This window comes from Sander lucioperca, chromosome 16 (genome assembly GCF_008315115.2).
Source record: "Sander lucioperca isolate FBNREF2018 chromosome 16, SLUC_FBN_1.2, whole genome shotgun sequence".
Classification (NCBI taxonomy): Eukaryota; Metazoa; Chordata; class Actinopteri; order Perciformes; family Percidae; genus Sander; species Sander lucioperca.
Window position 1 is genome coordinate 2,596,619 of NC_050188.1, and position 27,203 is coordinate 2,623,821.

Genomic DNA, 27,203 nt, shown 5'->3' on the forward strand with positions numbered 1-27,203 from the left:
GCAGCACATACAGCACAGTCTCACACACACACACACACACACACACACACACACACACACACACACACACACACACACACACACACACACACACACACACAAGGTGTGTAGAGTTACAGTTGCCTCCCGGGGAGACTGCCACACAATTAAACTGGCGCTTATAAAAGCAGACTTATGTAAGAATTCACTGTGGAGCCAATACACCAGAGAGAGAGGAATGGAGAGAAAGAGAAGAAAGAAAAAAGGGGGGTGGATGAAGAGGGACTGGAACATCCTCTGTATGAAAAAGAGTTTGGAGAATGAGGGTCAACTGCATCCACCTCTCCAACACCTCCTCCCATCCTCTCAGCTTTCTTTGTTCTAGTTTTCTTGCATCTCATTACTGTCTTTTTAAAATGGCACAATGACTATTCATTATTTACATATTCACTAGAGTTGTTCTGATACTTGTACCGGTATCGGAGCACTGTTCTGCCACTGGCAGCTACTGTTTTTAGAGCAGTAGAATTAGAATTCATTTCCAGTTCGGTCTGCTAGCGGAGAGTGTAACGTTCAGGTAACATTAGTCAGAGCTAGTGTTGGCAAAATGTCAGAAATATGACAATATTTTACATGGGAAAATCCTACCAGGAAAAGGGCGACGTGTAAAGTATGCAAAGCTTTAGTTTCGAGCGGTGGCACTAACGTTGCTAATTTCAGTTGCACTACTGTTTTATACAGTTACTGTACTATTTAAAATTAGGGATGTCCCGATCAGGGAGATTATATATATATAAAGTTCAGGTATCGGAAAGACTAAAAGAAGACCATTGTGTAAGTAGACCTAAAAATGTGTTTGCATTGTTTTGTTTTTTTACACTTTTTATTGTCACTGATTGGCGCAGGGGTTTACTGCATCATTGGCTGGACATTGCATGTGCATTATTATCTTGTTTTCTTCCACTGCTGGGTTCCCTGTCTAAGTATTTTTTAAGTGGTTTAGAGGATTTGATGGAGTCAGTTTATTGGTTTTACTCTCTAGTTGCCTGATTTATTAGAAGTGAAATTTAGGCTGGTTTCAGCTCACTTTCAGACGGAGAGTACCCTTTTTAGTTTTGTTTCGTTTTTAGTGTCATTGTTTGGATTTAGTTACACTTCTAGTTTTAGAATACAGAAGGTTACTGGACAGAGAATAATGCCTCCATAGTTGACACGCATGTGTCCACTGTTAAAACAAGAAAACACGTATACGGTATCACATAGCGGAAGAATTACCTTAAGAGCTCCATTAGAAGTGTAAAATAAGTAGACATGGCTCTGAATTATTTCCTAAAAAAAATTCTCCTGTACAACACTCTTCATTTGCTTTTTACAGAACATCTAACTCAGGGTTTCTGAAGGTTTCAACAAGTCAAATTTAAGATATTTGTAAGACCTTTATGAATGAAATTTAAGACCTATATCACAACATAAAAGTTCAACAAAATGCAGAGTCACAAAAGTACTTGCAAAGTAAATATGAATAAAAGCGAGTAATAATGATCTGTACATAAACAGCAAATTATATTTGGACGAGCGAAAGAAAGAACTACAACATCACAGAATAAAAAATTAACTTTCAGTGAGCATTAGAGCGTTACATGGACGTAGGGAAATTTAAGACCTGTATAAAATGATTTAAGACCTAGAACACAATACTCCAGCATACTTTAAGACTTTTTGAGACCCCGCGGAAACCCTGTAACTATCATTTGTCATTAATGCTAAGCACTGGTTTCATTTGGATTCAGGTGTGTGTACCTGAGCTGCTGGATGAGATCCTCTCCCTCCTTGATGACGTTGACGGTGACCTGCAGCGTGGTCTGCTGCTGCTGGCCGAAGCGTTTGATCAGATCCTGGACGGCCTCCACCGACTCGGCGTAAACGTCGTCCAGCAGCTCCTTCTGGAGCTCCTCCAGCCACGTCCACAGCTACAGGAGGACATTCATGAGCACCGTGTGTATTTCTTTTTTTACAGCAAAGTGTTCTTATACTATCCTAACGAGCTTTTTTGGTAACTGTCATATCAAATATTTAGGTAGACCCAAAATTAAAAACACATTGGTTTGATGGACTTGCATTTAAACTCACACTGGTCTGCACCTCTTTTAATTCTCACTCTGGTCACAGAATACACACACACACACACACTGTGATCCCACCCCAACATGCCAACCATTAGTAACGCTAATTTAACGTCACATTTGCCATTACGAAAGCTGTAATGACACTCGCAGAGGACAGTTCAGTAACTGCCATCGATCCTGAATCCCTCACCTATATTTTATGGTCAAGCCTAATAGCGCGTACAATTTGTACTCGGGAAATCAGAATTTCTGAGTTCAAAGTTAGAAACACAGCCTAATGCGCTGTTACCAACTGGTATTGCTAACAATGGCTAACCTGGCTAGAGAAAATCCCACTGTGGATTCCGCCCTGTTAAATGTAAAGCAGTCAACTCGGGTGTGACGTCATTCCCAGCTCCGGCTTCCAAAGTTAATGGAACGCACTATAACCTTGATAGTCACCTTAGCCGATCCTTGTCACCAAATTATCCTTGTTTATGAGGTGAGGACTGAGAAATGTCCATCTCTATGTGACTAACTGTATAAAAGCAAAAACAACGCACACATATTCAATTCCATCTGGTAATTATTTCCCTCTTGCTCAGAGAGCACCGTGAAAGCTCTCATCCACACTAACAAACAGCCCACCATCCACTTCAGCATTACGTCATCCTCCCCTGCCTACCTCTTTGACGTGCGTGTGGAAGGCGACAGACATGTCCAGCAGGACTTTGCGCTGCTCCACGCGGCGAACAAAGTCTTGGATTCTGTCTTCGAGCTGGTGGGCGGCCTGGTAGATCTCCTCTGGGTCACACTCTCCCGTCTGGGCCAGCTGCTCGGCCGCCTCCAGCAGCTTGTCTGCATTGGTGTACGTATTCTACACCGAGGTCGGGGGACGGAGAGAGAGACAGAGATGGATTAACCCTGGAAGACGGTATAATGCAAGTAAAACATATTCGGAACACAAGCAGAGAGCGAAAGAGAAGAGGCAGGGAGAAAATGAAAAACAGGAAATGCAGGAGACGTGTACACTGATAGATTCAGTGATAGTAGAGCTGCACAGAGATAAATAGTGAGAGGAAATGGAGACATAAGAGGGGGTGAAAGTAAAATAAAGAGGAAGAGAAAGATGCTACAGAAACAAATGGCTGCATTAAGGTAGGGTATCAGAAGGTTGATATTATGCATTATTTAGCTGATCAGAGCTGCTATTCTGGGCACTTCTACACAATTTTTGTCAGTTTTTAGCAGTGGAGGCGGGAGATCCTTGTGTCAAAGCAACAGTACAACAATACTCCATTACAAGTAAGAGTTCTGCATTGAAAATGTCACACAACAGTATGCAAGTATTTTCAGCAAAATGTACTTAAAGTATCAAAGTGTCATTCAGAAATAAAAAAAAAAAAAAAAAACCCATAAAATTAAAATGAATAAATAAAATGGAAAAAACACAAAAATATGAGTGGTGGCTGACACTGTGCTATTTTAACATGAGGAAATGCAACTATCGACACATTGATATATTGGCTTAAACTTTGTGGAAAGTGAGAGTTACAGAAACAGAACCAAGCTACCTGTGCCACTTCCTCGAAGTCTTCGTGCCGTTTCTGTAGAGCTCGGGCTCGGTGGAGGGACTTTCCCACACCTGTGTGTTTGCTGAGGAAGGCCTCGCCGTGGTTTTCTATCCAGTCCAGCACCTGTGCAGAGAGGCCACATGTCCATAAAGTGAGACTGGCACTAGGAAATAGGCATCCACAAGGGGGTGCTCTAAGGTGGTAGATAAGCCACAAGTGTTGATGATAATTAAAAGAGTGTGTAAGAGAAGAGGAATGACAGAAATAATGATCAGCATTTTACAAGGCGTTGCACTGAGCCTTTCTGTTTTGCACTCCTCTATCTGCACGCTGTCCTTCATAGCGTTAAGGGATGAACAGCATCTGCTTGAACATATGACCCAATTCAGTTGCCATAGCAACAGTTGCCATGTCAACGCTCTCAGGAATGCCCATGATTTTTGGACAGTGTGCAACTGCATCATCATTTTGGACCACTCGATTATGGCATTCTCATTATGCTCGTTTTCAAGCCTTTACTCTGCAGAGGAAACATTTCAGACATTTATCCAAAGCTCTTTTCCACTGAAACGCATGACGAGTGAAGACGCAAGGTTCCAGCAACTTGCTCAAGGACATTTTGATAGGAAACATGGTTGCTGCTGGGATCAAACCCTCTATTAAGAGCAGAATTCTTCTAACCAGTAGACTACCCAGCAATTTTCAAATTACTGTCTAACCTCTCTCATAAGACTGGCAATTAAGTTTGGTCTTGGAATTACCACGTGTGCAATGCATATAAACAAAAACATATATACAGCATGTATGTGTGTGTCTGTGTGTACCTGTTGGACGTCCTGTTGAAAGACACAGAGCTGCAGACGTTGGTGCAGCCGCACTTTGCGGTGTTGCCAGATGTTTTCCAGCTGTCTCTGGTGATGCAGCACCTCATGGATGATGTCCAGGACGTGGTGCACTGCCTTGGAGTAGTTTGCTGATGCTGTCAGTGAATCAGCGCTGCCTGGGGTCAAAGGTCGTTGTAGCTTGTCCAACAGGGCTTTGCCATCTTGGCTCACCTGAGGAAGAGTTCGAAAATAAGTTGTCACGTCATGTTGAACTCACCACTACTACACGAATGCACAGGAGTGAAAAGCACTAGCAATGAAAAGTATAGTGGCATGAATACGTTTTGTATTTGACTTCACCTAGAAATATAAACATCCTGCAAATACCAACAGCCAGCAAACTATGTGGATAATTGCCTGGGAAAGTGCACACTTTTGATGCAACATTTAGTAACTTAAAAAAGGGAAATGATAAATGAAAGAGCCACAAAGGAGGAATTAGTGAGAAACACAATAAAACGTTTACAGTTGCAATTCCTTTTATACTGTATATTCTCAGTGTAAAAGTAGTCATCTATTTTAAATTAAATTTGAAGTACAGAGTAGTACTGTGTAGTAGGGCTGCAACTAACGATTATTTTCATAGTCGATTAATCGGTCGATTATTTTCTCGATTAATCGATTAGTTGTTTGATCTATAAAAATGTCAAAACATGGTGAAAAATGTGGATCAGTGTTTCCCAAAGCCTAAGATGACGTCCTCAAATGTCTTGTTTTGTCCAAAACTCAAAGATATCCAGTTGACTGTCACAGAGGAGAGAAGAAACTAGAAGATATTCACATTTAACAAGCTGGAATCAGAGAAATCTTATTTTTTTTTAATAAAAAAATGACTCAAACGATTAATCGATTATCAAAATAGTTGGCGATTAATTTAATAGTTGACAACTAATCGATTCATCGTTGCACCTCTACTGTGTAGACGTAGCTGTAATTTTGACTTTATCCTAGTGTACAAAATGTAATTCTTCCCCAAACAATACGAGAGCTGCATTTTCCAGAGTTTGTGAGAGAAACTTAATTTTAAAGTATAAATTTCACTAACAGAGAAAAGCTACCCCAGTTACTGTATGTGAATTATGTTCTAATAACAAAATTGACCCAATTGTCACTCTTAGAAGTGTATTAAAAACTAGGATAAAACAAGGATATTGCTGCAAATTAAACAGTCCGTGCTTTAGTGTGATGTAAAATGTTATTTCCTACTCTTAATTGTTTTGCACACTGTATATGTAGAGGTGAAGTGTGGTATTACCTCAGAGTAAGCAGCAGTGATGTGTTCATACAGGCCTTGGTGGTGGTGGATGGCGTCTTCAAGGTCTTGCAGCTCCGAGGGCAAATCCACCTCGCCGCACGCCTTGCACCACGAGTCCACGTTACTCATGTACTGCAGGGGAAGAAACGCACACTTACATTTACACACACTGCCCCTCAGATGTAAAGCGTTCCACATGAGACACGCCGTGATCTTCCAAGGAGTCACGTGCATGACAGGAATTATTATTTATAATTATTACTGAGCTTAAAGATGCTGAAATGTCCTTGTTTATGGTTATGAGCTCTCAAAGTTTTTTCAGAAACATTATACATGGCTGAATGTGCTGTTTATTGGCCTGTGGTGCTTTCCAAGAACTTGCAGTACACCCCTGTGGGAGGGGAGGAAAACAAAACAAATAATCAGCAAGGCTGACCTCAAAGAAATATCACAAGTTGAAGTTCTCATCTCATTATTGCCTTTTAAACATCTCTCCCATTATAATTGGAATAAGAGACATGAGTAGAACAAAGACGTGAAATGAGCTTCTCGGTATGTGTGGAGGAGAAAAGGTTGGGGTGAAACCTCTGAGAAAAAAAAGAAGAAGAAGCCGTTTCTATTTTAGCTCACAAACATGAAAGGCTGATCTGATGACAGCAATATTCCAGGTCGGAAAAGTCGCACCACCCATGTTCCCTAGTTGGGATTCTGCTTGTGTGCTTTTTCAGGCCATAAATCTTTCCATAGTGGCCCGACTAACAAGCATGCATATGTGTATGTAAATATATGTTAATGTAACGCATATGTTATAGATTTAATGAGGCCAAATGAGAATTTTACAACCCCTACAGTGTGTGCATGTCAGATCAAGATCAACACCTCAGCTGGTTCCAAAGGTACATCAATGTGAGTTTTACTGACTTCAGTTCCCACTGTACTGGACTTGAAGGAATAGTTTTTCCAAGAATCAAACAAACAACAAATACTGTGATTAATGAATGAGCTTTAGACATGCTGGGAAGGTTTGCTAAAGGGCTGGAAATACTAGATGATTTTCTATATTCTTTCGAATTCAGTAGAGCTAAAACAATTATTCAATCAGTTGATCGCCAGAACATTAATCTGCAACATTTTTAATTATCGATTCATCAATTTAAGTCATTTTTAAAAGGGAAATGTCCAAAATGTACTGGTTGTAATCTCTCAAATGTGAAGACTCCCTGTGCTTATTTGTCTTATATGATAAAGAAATTACTATCTTTCAGTTTAGAACGGTTATTCACACAAAACAGCCCTACACCTGTGTTATCATTTTTGTGTCTGACTCACCTGGTCACATTTCTGGTGGAAGCTGGCGGACATCTCCAACAGCGTGCTGCGTTCATCCAGCGCCGCGGCGAATGCCTTCCACTCCTGCTCCAGCTGGCCTGAGATCTGCTTGATCTGCTGGGAGGCGTAGTGACCTGACTCCAGCAGTCGGTTGCCCACTGACATGATGCGGTTGATATTCACGTACACGTTCTGCACGGCGGGACAGGGAGAGAGAGGGAAAGAGACCATTGAACAGAGGGTCGTGGGTAAATTAAGCACTCCACATTGGGTGAAAATGAAATGAAAAAATTTGAGCGACTAGATTGATTACTCCTCTCAATGGTTTCATAACTGTTACGTAAGGCCGACTGTAGATAAAGAACAAGTGTGCACACAAGCTGCTCCAAACAAACACTCAAACACAGCACTAGAGGTTGACGCTAAGTGCAATAACTATATGATTGTAGAGTGCAGGGCACGGACCCGATAGTCCAAGTGGGTGGAAAAGCATTACCTCCTGTGGGGAATCAGTTTGTGGGCGTTTGTGTGTGTGTGTGTGTGTGTGTGTGTGTGTGTGTGTGTGTGTGTGTGTGTGTGTGTGTGTGTGTGTGTGTGTGTGTGTGTGTGTGTGTGTGTGCGCGCATCTTACCATGCAGTTCATAGCGAAGTGGTTGTGCTGGGTTTGCAGCTCTATGGCGTGGGGGTGGTTGTTGCCAATCTCTGTGTAGCCTGCCAGGAACAAACCCTTGTTGTGCATGATCCAGTCAAACATCTGAAGCACGGGGAATGACAGAACAGACACACAGAAAAAATAAAAGTTAGCCAAATGAAAACATAGATACTCACACACACACACACACACACACACACACACACACACACACACACACACAGGTTCACCGTTAACTTTCACAGAACATTGCAAGAGCAGGTACAACCAAACGGCTGGCACTTAGCCATGGGGGTAGATTGACTGATTGTGTTTGGGTACTGCTGCAGTAGATAGTTGTCATCGTTCCAGGACAGAATACAGAGAAATGGACTGCCTCTATTAAGAGTATCCTCTCAGGCTCTCCTAGAGAACAAACTCCTGGCCTACGGTGTCCTAGCAACAAGCTCCTACGACTGCAGTGTATCCAAGACTGCAGCTCTTTCTCGGTTGCTGCAACCTGCTATTTTATCCTACTCACTCAAACATGGATCTCTAAATTTCTCTCCCTGTCGCTTTCTATTTTGTGCTGCAGCTGTCATCACGAGCCGTCTGGGGGGCAGCCCGAGTAGGTGGCTATGCACCTGCATAAGCTCTCCTCCATCTTCCCGTCTCTCTTCCTGGGATGTGGTGGAGGGTAAAGCTATTCAGTTTTTACCTCCCAGTTTATTTGTGGAAGAAAGTTTAAGCCACAGTTTTAAGGGCAAAAATGAAAAAAAGGACATACATTTATGAGCTCTGCATACACATTATAAATCAATGCATCTATTGGCAGTTATCTGCCTTACACTGATCACCGACCATGGTTATAGATTACCGTCAACCATGCTGAATGACAGCCCCCGACTCCCAGCATCTACCGACCTTCTCTGCGTCCTGTTCGAACAGGCGGAGCTGGAAGCACTGATCCAGCTGGAGCTTGCGGACGTGCCAGGCCTGGTGGAGGTGCTGTCGGGTGGAGTGCAGTTTGTCCAGCAGCTGGGTGATCCGTGGCACCAGGCCCTGTGTGTCGGCGTTACACATCCCACCGCTGCTACTGCTGCTGCTGCCGCCGCTGCCGCCACTGCTGCCGTTACGGTTGGAGAAGGACTCGCTGCTCTGGATTCTCTGGAGCAACCTGGAGATGGGTTTCATGTTGTGTTTTAATGTCGAGGCTAGCATTACTCATGTTTGTGATTTGTCACAATTTCTTTACTGAACAAAGCTTTGCATTTGTGTGAAATATGTCGTATGAGAAATGTTTGAGTGGATTAGCACGAATAGAAATCCCACTGACAGATACATATACAATAAACAACCATCCCATTTATACTGTTACATTTGCAAGGATAGGATTATTGTTAACTCTTACTAAAACACTAATGTTTAGATTCAACTAGAGAGGAAGTGTATTAGGTGTTTCATTGTTGTTCAGAACTACACTTGGGTGTGGGGATGAAAAGCTGGCCTTCATAGAGAGGACGGAGACACCATATCATTTAAAAATGGAGATAACGACCAGGCACATAGGAAAACATTTGGAAGAAGTTGATTACAGTTTCCGGCCTTTGCCCTACTGCTCAGTCAAAAATCAATCAAAAAAAGAAAAGAAAACAACAACATAAGTATTTCTGTGTGGTTACCTCTGTCCCTCGGTGTCCAGCTCCTCTATCGGGGCTTTTATGACTTTCTTCTTCAGCGTGGCGTGCTCTTCTATCATCCGTCTGGCCCCTTCCAGATCTTGGGGAAAGTCTTTCCTTGACACCGTTTCTTGCATCTCCTCTAGTCGAGCCAGCATCTGGGTGGCGTGCCCAGAGAACTCCTCAAACGCCACACGCACCTGGATAAAAACACAGCGAAACATCCGAGTGAGGGGCTGTAAGTTTACGAATATAACAGAATATGACTCCAACCACCAACTACTCACAGCTGAACTATTATCCCCTTCTACCACTATAGCTGCAGACGCAATCTAATTCATGCACTTGGCTTGTTGCTCTCTGCTTATTAAGTACAACACTTCTGCATTTGAATGTCAATGGGGGTTTTAGGGATTTCAAGATAGATTTTCGGATCAGCCAGACGGGCTTGAGTGACATGATGGGTGGGCCAATCTCACCTCTATCCACTCTTCATGGTTGTACTCCAGGCTGCCATCAAAGTCAGCCGTCAGTTGGGAGGGGTCCACCACCTTCGTCAGGCCCTCTAGTGACACCATGGTAGTCTACGGAGCAAAGGTGGAGGAAAAATAGTTTAGTAGAGAGAGAGAGAGAGAGAGAGAGAGAGAGAGAGAGAGAGAGAGAGAGAGAGAGAGAGAGAGATTGAAAGGGGTTTAGGCAGATTTAGGTTCATTTCAGGCAATTGAGTGCAAAATGCTTCTAATCTCTCCTCTCCTCCCACTGCATTTCTTTGCTGCCTTCTTGCCTTGTTGACAATTTTGTTATTTAGAGAAGACATGACCAACCTCTAGTTCCCAAAACCTAGCAGCACAGGTTTAGTTCAAGACAGCAGAGTTGCGAGCTTCTAAATTTTATGAGATTTTCAGGGAGGCTCGTCCACCCCACATGGAAGGGTTGAGACTGTGCTGGGAGAAAGATGTGGGCGAACAGATCTCAGCTGATAGATGGATGATGTTGGTTGCATCCTGGCATAACTGTTCTCGTGAAGCTCAATCTCAGCTTATTCAGTACAAATTACTTAACAGAAACTACTGGACCCCCAGTAAAATGGCCAAACTAAAACTTAAGGACAGTAACATATGTTGGAGGTGTGAGAAGGAAGTGGGTACTCTGGTACACATGTTGTATTCTTGTGAAAAAAATGCACATTTGTGGGATGGGGTTGTTACCCTCTTGAATGATATATTCGGACTACAACTCACCAAGACCCCAGCTCTGTGTATTCTGGGTCTGCTGCCAGACAATAACACTCTGACCGGAAGACAAAGATTATGGATACGTCTAGCTACTACAACAGGATGTAGAATAATTTTGAGGCACTGGAAGTCATCTACTCTGTGTTGTTTTAGGGAATGGGCTGAACAAATGACAAGAATGGCTACGTATGAGCGAGTCACTTACAGAGTAATGGGGAGAGAGGATATCTTTAATCAGGTTTGGGGCTCCTTCCTGATGGCAATAGATGGGTTGTCTGTCTGAATATAACAATCTGATCCAATCCAATATAGCGTTTGACTGGTAGAATAATGTAATGTAATGTAAGGCATATGAGGTTGTTGTTTGTTTTGTTATCTATTTTTTTTTTTTTTGTCTTTTCTTTTTTCTGTATTCATAAAACGGGACAGTGGATGATATCGATGTCTTGTTAGTTGTGATGGTGACATAGGTTGTACTGTCTGTCAAAAATATTAATAAAATTTTTTTTTTAAAAAAGACAGCAGAGTTGCAGGGATGTGATTTTTAGAAAACGCCATGTAATTAATAACTTAATACATCAATGGCACGATGACTTAAGCACATTTTATCCTCTTCGTCCTGCCAATACAGCCCACTGCAGCTTAATGATGACCCCAGAACATTTTAAAAAGGAGCCACCAAAAAACTATTTTTACAGCATCCACTGTTCTATCACAGACCAAAAAAAACCTGCACACAAACACACACCATCAATCAGCTACGAGCATGTACATTACTGAGTGTTACTGTAAGTGTGTGTGTGTGTGTGTGTGTGTGTGTGTGTGTGTGTGTATATCAAAGATTTTCTCCTGGCTTTTGTAAAATGAAAAAAAAAAGAAGCAGCAAACCGAAGCGCAGAGTGCCAACTGCAACCTTAATTTTGATTGTTGATGAATTGCTCCATGGTTCTGTGGGAGAAAAACGGTAACCAACACCCCTGACCGATTCTCCCTTTCACCATTCGACAGAGTACAAATCAATTATCTTGAAAAAACAATAGCAAACATAGCGATATCAGTGTTTTCCCCTGGCAAGAGCCACTATGCTTTTTTTTTACCCAAGGACAACAGTGTGTTTCTGCAGTGTTTGGCCTACACAAAGCTATCTCGCTATCGTTCTGTCTCCATCCATCTCTGGCCATGTGTGTGGGGGTGTTGTGCGGAGGTGGCCTCGCAGAAACACAGAGGCGCTGAAACCAAAACGGGGAGACATTTCCTTACTGTATTTTTGAAACTGATATTGTAATATGCAATTGTTGCACGGGGAGGATTTGAATTTTACTTCACTCTAAAGTGAAGGACAACCACAGGGCGATCGAAGAGAAACTGTGTCAAGATGTATTAAGTGTTTCCTTCTAAGCTTAGAAGTCACAAAAGACAACATGTCGTTTATAGCTTGACGCAGCACACGTTTACTCAGGCATGGACAATTTTGCACACATTTACTCAAACTGTTCCGTATGTAATTTACTTAAATGAAAAATGAAAAAAACTTCATCTGCATACTTCAGAAATCTTTATAAATGTACAGTATGAGGTCCGGTAGTGACACACAAATGCAGAACACATACACATGTAGGGTATCCAATCAATGCTTGTGTGGCATGGCAGGGCAGCTCGTGGATAACTAACCTGCCCCGTGGCATCGGTCTATAATTCCTCTCACATAATCAATATGGTGTCATCCGACTACATCGGACCTGTGTGTGTGTGTGTGTGTGTGTGTGTGTGTGTGTGTGTGTGTGTGTGTGTGTGTGTGTGTGAACATGTGAACAATCAGAGCTATTTCCACACCAGTGCATCCACTAGCTGTAGTCAGAGCCTCAATGGAAACGTATCAGAAACACACTGTGCACAGGGGTCCAAGAACACTCTGTACAAAGCAACAGTAACATAGGGGGACTATGTTACTGTAGATGGGTTTGTATCAACACATGTCTCACTATGAAGAAGAAGCTGATCATTATCATAGTAAGCAAGCTAGTAAGCAAGCTTTTCAGATCAAAAAGGAGGGCGGGAAATTGTTATCTGGTCCTCATTAGAGGGCATTTTCTAAGCAGGCTTCAAATCTGGCGAAGGCATCTTCACAACTTCAAAAGCAGAGAACCCGCACTGATTCGTCCATGCAGTGGTATGTTGAGTGTTGTGCTGGTATTTGTAAGAGCACACTGGTGGGCAGCTTAGTGCCGGTTCAACTATGAAACGGTCAGAGCATAAAAATAAGCCTGTTCTTGTGAATATATCATTAAATTAACTGTGAAAATGTGTTCTAACGCTTGACTGACAGCATCACAAACACTCGTCCTTGTGATGTGCTGTGTGCTGATTACGTACAATGAGCAGCTCAGCTGGCTACAGGGGTCGTTATGACAACTCAGCTGACAGCATATTAAGGGAAAACATTTTCCACTTTTATAACTTATTACCTCAAAATGGCACATATAGAATTGAGGCGCTTGATTTCTCTACATGTGAATGCTTTCAAAAGTCATTACAGCATGCCTATAGTGTACTATAGCCAAGTTGATCCTCACCTGAGCAGCATATAATTGCATAATAAAATAATCATTGTCATGGGTAGCAAGTGACATGTAGCTGTGACTATATAGCCTCGCATCTTAACTGCAGTCGTTACATCTCCTCTGGTTTATACTTCGATGACATTATTTGTCATCAATAAGTTTACATCTATTGCTGTCATGTAAGGCAATACAGTATATGACTAAACATTTTGACAATCCTGAACCTATCGTATTCTGGCATTTTGTGTTGATTTTATCAATTTAACAGGTGTAAAAAAAAAAAAAAAAAAAGAACATGCTTGCAGCTTCAGAGGCAGTCAATTAAGTGAGCAGCCAGAGAGCAGAGATGACATTAAAATAAATTATATGTTATATATGTTTAACAATAAGTTATTGTTGAGAATTATAGGTTTTCCCCATCCTACCTCAAATTCGAACTTGGAGCTGCCGAAGTTGGTCCTCTGCTTCTGCCAGAAATTGTCTGGTTTGATGATGAGGGCGACGTGGATGCAGGATGGGAACGACTCCTGCAGGATCTTCAGCAGAGGCTTGATGCTGTCCCACTTGGAGCCGCGCATATCAACGATGACTGTGAAGCCATGTTTACACACCTCCTCACTGGGATGGATGGAGGTCGGCGAGAGTGGGAGGAATTATAGAGAAGAGGAGGGAGGGGGGGAGGGAAGGAGAGGCAGTGAGAGATTGGAGAGAGCATAATCCAGAGAGAGAGGAGACAGATGACAGGCGTGGGAAAGGATGAGAGAGGGATGGAGAGAAAAGAGAAAGACGAGAAGAGGGAGATAGAGATTGAAAAAGGAAAAGGGAGAAAAGAAATGAGAATCAAAACAAACAGTGAGATGACGCACTTTCTATACTGTGAGAAAAGCCTACGCAGCAAACACACACCCACGCACATCCACGCACACCCATGCCCACACAGAAACCTGCGCAGAAGAGTCACAAATGTGTGCAGAAATACAAAAAATACTAATCAGCACATTTGTGCAACCTCATTTTCCTGTGGTGCTCTGTTCTGGCAATCATTATTATGACATAACCCTACACAGACACACACACACACACACGGACAAACTACATCTACCTCAACCAAAACGAACCAAAATCTGTTAATTATCTAAGATCTTATCAAAAATAAATGTTTGTCTTCATGATTTGAGAAGCAAAGATATTTCGTAGACTGTTTGGCATCATGCATCTCATTACTACTATTGTTTATTTAGCTAATCTGGACTGCTTATTTTCCTTTTGGACATTTTAGGCATTTAGAAAACACCTTCAGTTTTTCAGACTTCGCTTACAAATATAATTTTCATATCCCTCTATTACTGTAAATGCATCTATCCTTTTTCAAACCTCTTCCCTCTCCCTCTGTAACAGCCTGTCAGTAGATAGCCAGTGTGCAGATGTTGCCTTTCCGAAAATAGAACACCACTGGTCACCAAATAAACCACACAGATGAGAGAGATTACAAAAATATGCAAAACATGACATGACATAATGGTGTGGTTGTGAATGCCTAAAGGACACAAAACAGTCAAAAAAAAAGATCATTTACAGTGAATGTACTCGCATTTTAAACCACTCAGAGATAATGTGGTGGAGATGAGAGTAGACGGAGTGAAGATGGACAGATGGAGGGAGGAGAGGAGCGGCAGACTGAAGAGAAAGAGAAGTAAACCGAGAGCTGGAGAGGAGAGATGTTTTACCTGCGAGGTGAGGAGCTACTCGTCCACAGTAACTACTGCTGCTGCTGCACTGCCTCAGCTACTGCGACACTTTGTTTTGCTTTCACACACACACACACACACACACACACCTCCTCACACATGCGCTCTCCATCTCTGTCAGTTTTAATCCCCCCTCCCTCTCCCTCTCCACTGCTCTCTCTCTGATGATCCCTCCTTCCTTTCCATCATTTGTTTTCTGTTATACATCCCTCTCTTAGCTCAGGCTTTCCCTCTCAGCATCTCACTGTGTCTCTAGAACTGATCTTTGGCAGCGAAGAAGCTGCGGCAAGCTAACTGGTGCTGAATTATTTCTCTCTCCATTCCTCCCTCACAGGCTCATCTCAGCTCTCTCGTGCGTTTGCTTACAGAGCCTCATCCACTTGCTCCGGGTGTTCGCTTTGTACTGAGGCATTGCTTCTCCTTCTGACAACAATGACAACAGAGACACACACACACAAAGATACTGTACTTGCATGCACACCACAGAACAAATGTAATGAATGTGTAACCTGGGGATGCCGGCGAGGTAGGCGATCAGTCTCCTCAGGTCGTCCGTTCGTATTCTATCATGGTTGCTGCGTGATGGAAACGTTAACACTGGACCACCGCGTCTGTCTCTGCCACCTGAGGCCACACACACACACACACACACACACACACACAGAAGTCAGATTAGAGAAAGAACATAATAGAAGACAGAAAATATACTGTATGTGTAATTGTCCCTGCTGCTTCACATCCAAAACTGCTGGTAAAATTTCACAATTTACTTTAAAAGAAAACGTGTTTGGACTTTGACATACTGACTGTGTTTTAGTGGAAAGCAAAATCCCTGATTCTGTGCCTATGATGAGCCATTGTAGAGCTAATATAGTTCAAATAAACTGAGTGTTATATTATTGTCACTAAATCAGCAAAAATCTGACTGGAGTAAAATAGGCATCATAGTAACAAGATAGCTAATCCAATGAATGAGTGATAGGCAAATATGGGATGGGCTCGACAAATATGGGATGCTGAGCATGCTAAATTAAAAACGCCCCTGGCAACAGAGTCACAATTGATTTGAATTACTTCTGGCTCTGCTAGAAACTCAAAACTAATGGGAACATTTTAATAATACAAAGCACTGAAAAACCTCAACATGGAACATTTCTGAAAGGTAAAAAAAGAGACAGGATTTCTTCTATCCAACTTCACAGTGAAGAACTTTCAGGAGCTGCATTTTACAGTTTACAGCCATTCGAGGGGCTATGAGAGGCTGTACATAGGCACATAATGCTAATGCTAGCATGACAAGTACATGGTCAGGTATAATTTCACTATCTTAGTTTAGCTTGTTAGCATGCTAACATTTGGTAATTAGAATTAAACGCAAAGTTCTGCTGAGGCTGATGATAATGTCATTAATCTTACAAGTATTTAGTTATAAACCAAAGTATTGGATTCATTTTGACCTGATGACTGTGCCAAATGAAAAGTTAGAATCTCGCCAAAGTGATTACAATTCATCCTGAGGGGGAGGTGAATGTGTGCACTAAATTGCATAGCAATCAATGCAATAGTTGAGATATTTCACTCAAAACCTCATTGTGGCACTACAGGAACAGTCAGGGGGTCTCCAAAGCCAGCAGGATATTTCTTCTGGGGACCATGAATATCTGCACAAACTTTTGTGCCAACACATCAAGCAGATGCTGAGATATTTCACAGGATAATTAAAAACGTTGACCTGCTGGTGGCGCCAGATGGAAGGCCAAAGGATCATCAAAGTCAGTAGGATTCATCCTCTAGAGATCATGAACGTCTGTGCAAAATGGCATGGCGATCCATGTAATAGTTGTTTAGATACTTACTCTGTAGTGAAGGACAAACCGTCAGACTGTCATATCTGGTACTATAATAATATTATCTTGCTTCTAGTTTCTGACCAGTTGCAGAAGCAGAGCCGCTCCACTCACGTGGGAACTTGTAAACACTGACTGCCCTCAGTCCACGAATGAGTAAGTTCAGTCGGGTTGTTGTGTGCCTGTAGGCTCGACCCGGCTGCTCAGAGGAGAAAATCAAACGATCACGTGGCAAACAGGCAAACATGAGTGAGGGCGATCAATCGAAATTATTAAGAAGCCCGATTCAGGATAATAGGCTTAGCTCTTTTGCCCTCCTTTTCACCAGTGGTCCCCTCTCTACCTCCCTCCCTCCTTCAATTCAAAGCCAATTACTCTGCGACTACTATGGGATGCGGTAGCTGAGAGTAAGTCATCTCCATGGAAACACCACCTAGTCTCTCCTTCTCTCAATTTCTGTGTGTTTGTCTGACTCATCTTCCTCATCATTGTGTTTCTGCCTTTGACCTTCGCTGCGCACACAAGTAGACCAAAGAGAAGTGTGCACACAGCACGCATGCATGCGCACACACACACACACACACACACACACACACACATACACATATTTCACTTTGTTATTCTATTTGATACTGCTTAGATCTATTGCATGAGTGTTTTTCCATTGGCACACACATAGATACATGTGATGATAATACACTCACACATGCACAAGCTGAATAAAGTTTTTGTGTGTTGTACAAATAATCCTGCTGGAGGTTCTCGGCAGTCCAGATCTCCTGCTCGGCCTCCTATGAGTTTTCCCTGGCACGACTCCAGTGTGTGTGTGTGTGTGTGTGTGTGTGTGTGTGTGTGTGTGTGTGTGTGTGTGTGTGTGTGTGTGTGTGTGTGTGTGTGTGTCAGACACGGCTGAGCTTTCCTTGGAGGGGGAAAAGACACAGCTGTAGCTTACTATCCTGTAGTCCCGCTGATACTGACTAAACAATGACTGTCTGTGTGTGTGTCAGTGTGTGTATTATGTGTAGTCTAAGTGTGAAGAAGGGTCAAGGGTTAAATGTCTGGGTCTCAGTCTGACCACGTGAGTTTTTACAGGCAGAGTGCACAGCTTAATATTATCAGAGAGAGGAGAGAGAGCTAGAGAAAAAAAGCAGTGGGAGAATGTGTACAGTTCATTAGCCTCGTCTACCATGATGAGTTTAGAAGACTTGTGACACACTCTTACCTGACAAAAAGGCAACTTTTTCTTTGAGGATGGGAAGTACCTCCATTGCTCTCATCTCCTCATTTCTCCTGAAACCTGGTTAGAGAGAAAGGGAAGGGAGAAAGAAAATGAGGTTTAAGAAAGAAAAAAAGCATGTCCCTTGTCCTTTATCAGCCAGGACTTTCTTTTTTCTTTGAGGGCATATTATTTGGGACAGAGCAGATTTTGCCACTTGTAATCTGAAGATCTGCAGCTTTTAAACACAAGGGATTGAATCCAATTTCAGATAGCATGCATCATGGAAGAAAAAGTCAGTAAATTTCACTCACAAACACACCTGCACACACTAAGCATAAACATAAAATAACACTATTAAATGCCGCAGACATTGAGAGGATTGCTACATAGTGAGTATCTGGTGAATGTTCACATCTACCAGTAAGGGTTCAATAGTGGAAAACAATGCTAACACGCAGATGTTAAGCAGGTGTAATGTTTACCATGTTAGGCATCTCAGCTTAGTGTTCTAGCATGCTAATATTTGCTAAACAAAGTGCACCTGAGGCTGATGGGAATGTCTCTAATTTGGTCATGAATCACAAAAGTATTTCAATTGTTGTGACATTTCACACAAATACACAAATGTCGACCTCATTTTGGCATGAGAGGAAAAGTCAGGAGAGCACCAGTCTTTTGGAGTCATCCCTCGGGGATAATGAATGTCTGTACAAAATTTCATGGCAATCCATTGAATAGTTATATTTGAGATATTTCCGTCTGGACCAAAGTTGACCGACATTGCCATCCAACTAGTCTCGCATTGAAAGACCTTCCTTCACAGCGCTGCGGAGGAAGGTCTGGCTAGTTCACACAGCATTCCGGGATGGGAGAAAAACATGCTCTGGTTTATTGGCATTTCTTTAAACCAATCACAATCATCTTGGGCGGTGCTAAGCGCCACACTGAAGCCATGGTGCCGCTGCTAAATAGCCTCGGGAAGGAACTTGTTTTGGTGGAACGTGTGTACGTTCAAAAGTTGTTTTAGTCGTGCAACAGAAAACTCAGATTTGACAGATAGTCTAGCTAGCTGTCTGGATTTACCCTGCAGAGATCTGAGGAGCAGTTAACCATAGTCCTCAGAAATCCACTGAGTTTAGAATGCCAACACAAAGAAAGCGGAAGGTAACGGACATCCGGCCGAAAAGAAGGACATACGGCAGAAATTTTCGGCGGCAACAGAGCAGGTCGTGGATATAGACTACCATCCAACTTACATGCCTAAAAAAAAAGAAATACATTACCCCAATTATTACATTCCATGTAACAATTTCTATTTAACAAACCTTAACCATCCTGGGCATTGTCAATTGACTGCATGTTTTCAATGTAGAAATTGAGACATCTCAGCTTTCAAAAGTCTCTCAATTTTCTGTACAAACTGCAGTCAGAATATTTTCTAAATGGCACAATTAAAAAGGCCAACAAGCTGCCACCTGACAAAAATGAATATAAACATAGCTACTTTACCCACTTCAACTGTCTGCCTTCTCTACTAAGAGACTAAGACTACTAATCTTTGACATTTTCCTATAAATAAATGTCTGCCACTACTCATATTCAGTGATGAATCACGCAATAGTGGCTGAACATTTAGTTGCTTCATAAAAGCATAAATATTTTTCTCAACACTGGCTCTCTCATAACTGCAGCTCTTTCGTGGGCAAAATCCTCTGGGGCGGCACACAAGGACTGATGTGTTTCACATACTGGTTTGTCTGGAAGAACTGCATAGTTTGCAAGAGAATTGATGCAGAACAAAACCCCACAGCAATGATCTGGACTATAAATTGTCATCATATAAACGTCGACCCTCCGCCGTGCTGCTAATATTCTGTCAGAAGGGAATGAATGGCTGTCAGGAGATATTCAATAAGTGAAAATCTGTTCAAACCACTCCTATATATAGACACACAATTCCCTTAAGTGATTAAACTCACATCTTCACTTCAATACACACAGGTGGACAAAGCGGGGCCCAGATTTTGTCCTTCAGACAGAGCAGAGTTCTGGTTTGTGCAATTGATGACCCAGACAAGTCAATTTTATAAGTGTCTCTTTTCCCTGTCTGTTTTTAACATTCTGCGTCCCACTGACTATCTCTTCTTTTTAATCCTCAACCTGGCTATTAGAGCTAAATTCTTACTAAGTTTTCATTCATAAGTGGCCTTTTTTGTAGCATGTTTAACAGAAACCCTCTGAGTTATATTGTGTCACTAACCAGTAATTGTGTGTGTGTGTGTGTGTGTGTGTGTGTGTGTGTGTGTGCGCTTAAACTATTTAGACATCTTCAGAAACAAAGAAAGAGAAAAAAAAAATACATGAGGTAATCTAATTTCTGTCTCTTTCTACATTATACGTCTACAGTACAGTGTCTTATAATGTGGAGGTGAACTGAAGACATACACAGAAATTGTTACCATGTATTACATAATACAATTTAAAGGGAAGAAGCGGTGATCTCCCCGTTGGCCTTCTATTATTTATATGACACACACAGACACAGACACAGACACACACACACACACACCTCTGCTCTCAGCATGTCTTCATGTTTCTAACTGTATGCTGATTCTTTTCCGCCACCGGAGGAAATAGATGAGGATCAGGACTACAGTTGAAAATTAGCCGGCTGGCTAACACTGGCACATTTACAGAAATGTTGATTAATGTGTGTTGTCCTTTATAAATAAAGAATCAAATCAAGGACGTGTCTACATTTTTACTGTTCTTTCCTTTCTCTCATTATTCTCCCAACATCTTACAGGGTGCCGCACAGATTACCAAGATCAACTACACTTCCCACTGCGCTCCTGTAGAGTGAGCTTGTAGTCCTTTATAGATGATGCATGAGAGCAGGTTGGTGCAGACAGTAAGCTCTTGCTCTGCCTCCATTTCCGGGAGCCACACAAGGACCAGATTCCACTCTCTATGAGCTGAGGAGAGTCAAATAAGGCTAATAACAATTAGTTTCATTATTGATGAGTGTACTGATTGTTAGTCTTTAAAACTAATATGAAATAGAGAAATTAAGCAAAAAAAAAACTCACGTGATTAAATCTTTGGCAGTTTTGCTTGAAAAATGGTTTAAATTATTACCTGATGATCCAAATTGCTGTCCAGTAATTTGCTGTTGATTGACTATAATCAATGTTTTAACTTTGTGCTCTACTTTCAAATGATGTGCTAAGAAGGGCCAAAGGTGTTCTGGTTTTCACCTCAAACAAATTCTATAAACTATAAACTAATAAAACAATGTTTAGTAGAAACAAAGAGATTATGGGTTTCCTGCCGTATGACATCCACCCTGATATAAAGTTTTTATAAAAGCATCCACAGCTGAAAATGACTGTATACGCAAATCAGACAAAATACAAAACTGGGATGGAATAAGCAAGTATGTCCATACAAACTAGCACTGTTAAACTAAACAACAAATTGGGTCTTGGCTTTCTTAGATTCCGAACAGATTTTTATATCTGAATCTAGAGCTGAAGCATTTAGTTGATTAATCAATTAGTCAATCGACAGAAAATGTGAAAGTGTTGGAAGTACCTTGGTTATATTTGTGATGACAAATGGGAGCATTTGCTTCTTTTATTTGTTTTATGTGATAGAAAAGTAAACATCTTTGGGTTTTGGATGGTTTGTTGGACTACAACAAACTGAATATGTCCCTCTGGATTTTAGGAAATTGTGATTTTCTTTTTACCATTTTCTGACATTTTATAGACCAAAAGGCTAAATGAGAAAATTAGCAGATTAATCGATGGTCAAAATGATCACAAGCTCCCAGGGACCAAGGTGACATCTTCAAGTTTCTCGTTTTGTCCAACAGTCCAAAAACAAAAATGTTCAATTTGCTATCATATAAAACAGAGAAATCCTGACATGTAAAAAGCTGGAGCCTGTGGCCGGGTTGGCTCAGTGGGTAGAGCAGGCGCGCATATACTGAGAGGTTTATGCCTTGACGCAGAGGTCCAGGGTTCGAATCCGACCTGTGACGATTTCCTGCATGTCTTCCCTAAAATCTTTAAAAAAAGCTGGAGCCAGAGAATGTGTGAGCATTGGGCATGATAAATAACTCAAAAGGTTTATCGATTATAAAATGAGTTGCAGATTATTTTCCTGGCAATCGATGATGTCATGGCAATCAATTAATCTTTACCCTTCTTCATACACTCTAATTTATATTATTCTATTATTTCTAACAGTCGGGTATAGTTGTCCTGTGTATTGCACTACATGATTGCACCTTGTTTTGTGTCTTGTTTTTGTACCTTGCACCGTTATGTGTAGTGTGAATGTTTGCTTTACTCCCACTGAATGTTGCATCATTTGTTCTTTTTTGTATTGCACCGGGGACCAGAAGAAACACACTGTCAGTCTTCTATGTAGGCCTACTTTACTGCACTGTATACAGATGGATGACAATAAAGTCTCTCTTATCTTATCTTAATCATTTGCAGCTCTACACGGCCTACAAAACATCCCTGGTGTGTTTCAAACTATACTGTATTAACAGCATAAGGTTTATCAGTATAAATTATGAACAGTGGTAATGTCTGAACCATTGTTGTTTGCATAAGGGTGCAAGGCAACATGTGCACACAAATGGATAAGTCAGCATCTTTTCACCATCGAGTGTTTCCTCTTCTAAAGCAAAGACAATCTTTGATGTTTCCCACAAACTTGTTGTCAGATTGGCTGGCTGCCATCAGGGAGCGGGATAATCAAAGGTCAATAAAAAAACATGACAAGCTGAAAACCACTCTGTGTGTGTGTGTGTGTGTGTGTGTGTGTGTGTGTGTGTGTGTGTGTGTGTGTGTGTGGCGCAGAGAGAGCGTTTAGAGGGAGAGAGAGAGCATATAGTGAGTGCTTTGTAGCTCTGTGTGAATTCACTACTGTACAGTCAAATTTAACGTCACTGGATTAAGGTCTGCCCAGATACACTCCGTCCTTTGTAAACACCCCAAAACACAGACGCACACTTTTAAACCACAAAACCTTTCCCTCCTTCCAATCACCCTTGTTTCCCCCTCTTCTGCAGATCAAAGTTTAAAAGCTCCTTCATCAAATTCTTCTTCAGCTAGTGATCTTCTACAGCTTCCAAAATGTCTTTCAACAAGCTCCAGAAGAGTTGCAGCAGAAAACATTCTGGATTTTTGATGCAACAAGAAACTGGCGGTTTTGCCTCTTTTATTATTATTATTTTTTATATATATATATATATATATATATATATATATATATATATATATATATATATATATATATATATATCCATGATTTCGACCTGTCTGATTGGAATTATGTCTTATTACCTAATAATTACAGTTCACTAGATCCCCGAAACATTGTCTGCTATTAAATGGAAAAATGTGGTAACACAAAAGGTTTAACCACACAGACACATCACTTCCCTGTGCTCTGGGACTGGAGAAAGTGGCGCAGCAGCTAAATATAGAGTGGCCAGGTGACACACACACACACACACGTGTGTGCATGTGTCTGTGTGAGAGAGAGAGAGAGAGAGAGAGAGAGAGAGAGAGAGAGAGAGAGAGAGAAGAGAGAAGAGAGAGAGTGAAGGGGACAATAAGAGAGTGAGGAAGTGAAAGTGAGCAAGAGTGAGGAAAAGAAAGGCAGAGGGGGATCGGGTGGAAAATGAAAGTTGACACACAATTAGGATAACAATTAGGATTAAATTGGTAATGACAGACAACCAGTCAGTCACTGTCAAACACATTCATTTTATCCTCTCTTTCCCTTTATTTATTTATTTTTCAGCCTTTTATTTTCTTTTCTTTGGCTTCTCCATCTTTACTTTCAGCGTTGTTTTAATTTCATTTTAAGCAATATAAAGAAAGTAGTGCTGTCAGTTAAATGCGTCAACGGTGTTAACTGAAACCCATTTTAACGGCGTACATTTTTTTATCGCGAGATTAACGTTCTTTTTGGCCTAGCAAACTTTGTAGTTTTTTTTCACATGCTGTTGCAACAACTAGTAACGTTAGAAAAACTACAACACCACACCGGATCTAGCTAGACCGAAAACAAAACAACAGGCACGCCGCACACACACTTGTTTGGGCTTGCGAGTCGGCTTAAGAGTAGTAGACTAACGTTACGTTTTGAGTGGATGGCGAGCGCAAGACGCAGAAATGGATGCCAATAAGATTCTGAATGGAAAGTTTACTTTTAAAAAGTTGTCGAGGGGGACAGTAGTTTCACGCATAAACAGCCTGTATGACATGGAGAAAGCAGCCCAACTGGAACTGCTGCAGAGTGCAAACGCTGTCTCATTAACCGGTGATCACTGGACGTCAGTGAGTAATCAAAATTATTTAGGAGTTACTGCACACTATATTGACTATGTATATCAGTATACGGTTTTAGGACTGTGTTTGTATCATCTTTTTGACTGTTTTTGTCATTTGGGACATTGTCCACCCCCTTTTCTGTCTAGGAGAATTGTTACATTCCTTATTAGAAAAATGTAAAGGTTACAAATGTCCTGCTGTGGCATCCGGTTTTTGGACCATTTTGTTTGTACTGTATAAGCAAAGTGTTAGTGTTACATCTCAGTTAGGTTAGGTACTTGGAGGAATTGTGCAATAATGACAGATTCACACATTTCTTTTGTTTACAGTAAATACAAAATAAACAAATACAAATCTTAAAGTCAAGTTCAAAAAGTCACTTTCTTTGCATTATTTTGATTCCCAATTAAGATACACTGGTACAAATTGCTTTCCATTGTTAATATGTACTTAAAAACAGTTCTGAAATGGAAAATAATACAATTTTATTCATGTGATAAAACATGATAAATCGTGATTAACTAAAGAAATTGGGCGATTAATCGCGATTAAAAAAATTCATCGTTTTACAGCCCTAAAAGAAAGTAAAGTTAAATTCACTTCCTGTCTGGGGCAACGGAGGAACGAGGAGGAAGAGTAGAAAAAGGAGCGGAGGGTGATGACCTCGTGGTAGATCTATAATGGTCTCCCAACCACCTACTACTCGCAGCATTGTACCTGTCAGCTGGATGAGGGCTGAGCCTGTCTGGGCGTACCGCCACTTGTGATTGGTTGCCCCGCAAGTCATGCTCGATAATTCTTCCACAAATAAGAAAAAAAACATCTGCTACCATCAGTTAATGATAGACTGACGGGAACCCAGTCCACTGTGGGCAGAGTCGCAGCAGCTGAGGCTAATCCTGGGATTCCTGAGGAGAGATATTCCAATCCAGCAGACAACCAAAACCACCCATTTTGGTGTTGTCTGCACGTCCACGCGGAAAAGCTGGTGCAAACATTTCCAAGCAGTAACAGGGCAATCGGTGCAGTTTCAGAGCCCATCAGCACACTGTGTGAATGCAGAGTCAGTGTGCACCCTATGTGGCATTAGGTGAGCTGCTAATCTGCCTGTCTTTTGGAAAGGCAGCTTCCTGGATTTAATCCTCAATGTGTAGGAGGGGCAATAATTATAATATGCCTGCACTGAATTTGTGCACCCTGGGAAGCAGCTTAGCATCAGAAGGGAGACTTGAGATTGATGGGGAGAACCCTTACAGTGCAGGGTAGGCTTACATATAACATCAAAATCTTTCCTCACTTGCTGTCACTCCAGTAGAGCCACTCAGTATTAGACTGTGGTTGGACACATCTGTATGTGTCTACGTTAGGGGTGTGACGAGACACCCAGCTCACGAGACGAGACACGAGATTGGGTTCTCGAGATCGAGACGAGACTTTATCACTATTTTACAGAAAACGTCAATGAAGAAACAAGACTGGAAAAATAGTCCTTTATTCAATCGAAAGTCAGAAAATGAAAACCGAGCACTGAAAGGTTTGGCCATATACTCAAATGACTGGCTTCTCTCCTGTATAACTAACAGTTACACCGTTACTTATTCCATATGTATGGTGGAGAGAGAGTCTCTTCACTCAGGCTATGTTTAGACGGAAACGGAATCTGAAGAGAAAACGCAAAAGTGGCGTTGCGTTCTCACTTTTTATTCCGCGTTTAGACGAGAGTTTTGGGGGGGAAATCTGCGTGCATATGGTAACACAAAAGTGTGTGAAATTCGATGTAGTATGCATGCCAGGCGGCTAGGTGGCACTGCCACACAACACCGCGCTTACGTAGAACCTTCCTTTTACTGTTCTCTCCTTAGTAGCACGAAACCAAAACATGTCAAAGCGAACAACAAAAGCTTGTCTGGAAAGACGAGGAAGTGGAGTTACACGTTTGTCTGATGACGACCGGCACCAACAGTCGACCGTGATAAGCCACAGCACAGCACCCACGGGAGCACTACCAATATCCTGAGCCTCGCAGCCCTGAAGCAGACCCTCCTCTGCCCGCGATTTTCTATGCTAATTTCAAGGCTGCTGCTCTGCACTTTTGTACTGATAACGCGAGACACTTTTTACCTTGACGAAAAATGTCATGGGGACGAGATCTCGTCACACCTCTAGTCTACGTGTATCAATGTTTCGCCGTTTAACCCAGAATACTTTAAAAAGGTTGAAAGTGCACTGTGCGTGAATGTGACTTTAGTTGCTCATAATGTTTTCAGCCCATTATCTAGAGGCCGCAGCTTTATTAACTTTTTATCTTCTGGTAATTTAATAATCTCATTATGAAATAGAAAATATACAAATAGTTTTATGTGCACAGTTTTGTTTTTTAGGGCTGTAATCCTGAGAGAACAATTTATGTTGTTATGAAAAAGATGGTGCTCATGATTAGAGTTCCTCTGCCTGCTTAGGAGACGAGAGCAGAGGCAATTATTTGATTAATGAATTAAGTCAATCTACAAAACAATATGCAAAGCTTTTTTTTTTTTTTAATCAATAAACATTTCCGTTCCTATTTAAGCAAAAACTCCACTCATTCTGTGGTTCCAGGTTCTCAAATGTGAGGCTTCCCTGCATTTATTTAAACCGCTGGCAACAAAACCACCCCTAAGTGAAATTGCCCAAATTGGGCCCAAAGGGTCAATATTTTGATTGGACACCATTAGTATCCAGCACTGCCTTAATCCTCTTGGGCATGGAGTTCACCAGAGCTTCACAGGGTGCCACTGGAATCCTCTTCCACTCCTCCA

The 27,203-nt window shown here is 41.6% G+C and overlaps 1 protein-coding gene across 10 annotated transcripts in view; it reads right to left on the bottom strand.

Annotated features, from left to right (window-relative positions):
* The window catches only part of LOC116041222 (triple functional domain protein), an 80,273-nt gene that overhangs the window by 28,877 nt on the left and 24,193 nt on the right, over window positions 1–27,203 (bottom strand). For 8 of the 10 annotated variants that reach the window (XM_031287106.2, XM_035993079.1, XM_035993077.1 and 5 more), the window contains 13 exons: window positions 18,050–18,124; window positions 15,490–15,604; window positions 13,658–13,850; window positions 9,916–10,020; window positions 9,440–9,636; window positions 8,682–8,934; window positions 7,758–7,880; window positions 7,127–7,318; window positions 5,798–5,929; window positions 4,483–4,713; window positions 3,659–3,781; window positions 2,770–2,961; window positions 1,780–1,949 (listed from right to left, as the gene is read on the bottom strand). In XM_031287106.2, the coding sequence (XP_031142966.1) occupies window positions 1,780–1,949; window positions 2,770–2,961; window positions 3,659–3,781; window positions 4,483–4,713; window positions 5,798–5,929; window positions 7,127–7,318; window positions 7,758–7,880; window positions 8,682–8,934; window positions 9,440–9,636; window positions 9,916–10,020; window positions 13,658–13,850; window positions 15,490–15,604; window positions 18,050–18,124 (2,101 nt within the window). Of the gene's footprint in view, window positions 1–1,779; window positions 1,950–2,769; window positions 2,962–3,658; window positions 3,782–4,482; window positions 4,714–5,797; window positions 5,930–7,126; window positions 7,319–7,757; window positions 7,881–8,681; window positions 8,935–9,439; window positions 9,637–9,915; window positions 10,021–13,657; window positions 13,851–14,959; window positions 15,117–15,489; window positions 15,605–18,049; window positions 18,125–25,122; window positions 25,208–27,203 lie in introns of those variants that run through there. The other 2 variants (XM_035993078.1, XM_035993083.1) reach the window with 2 other exon arrangements.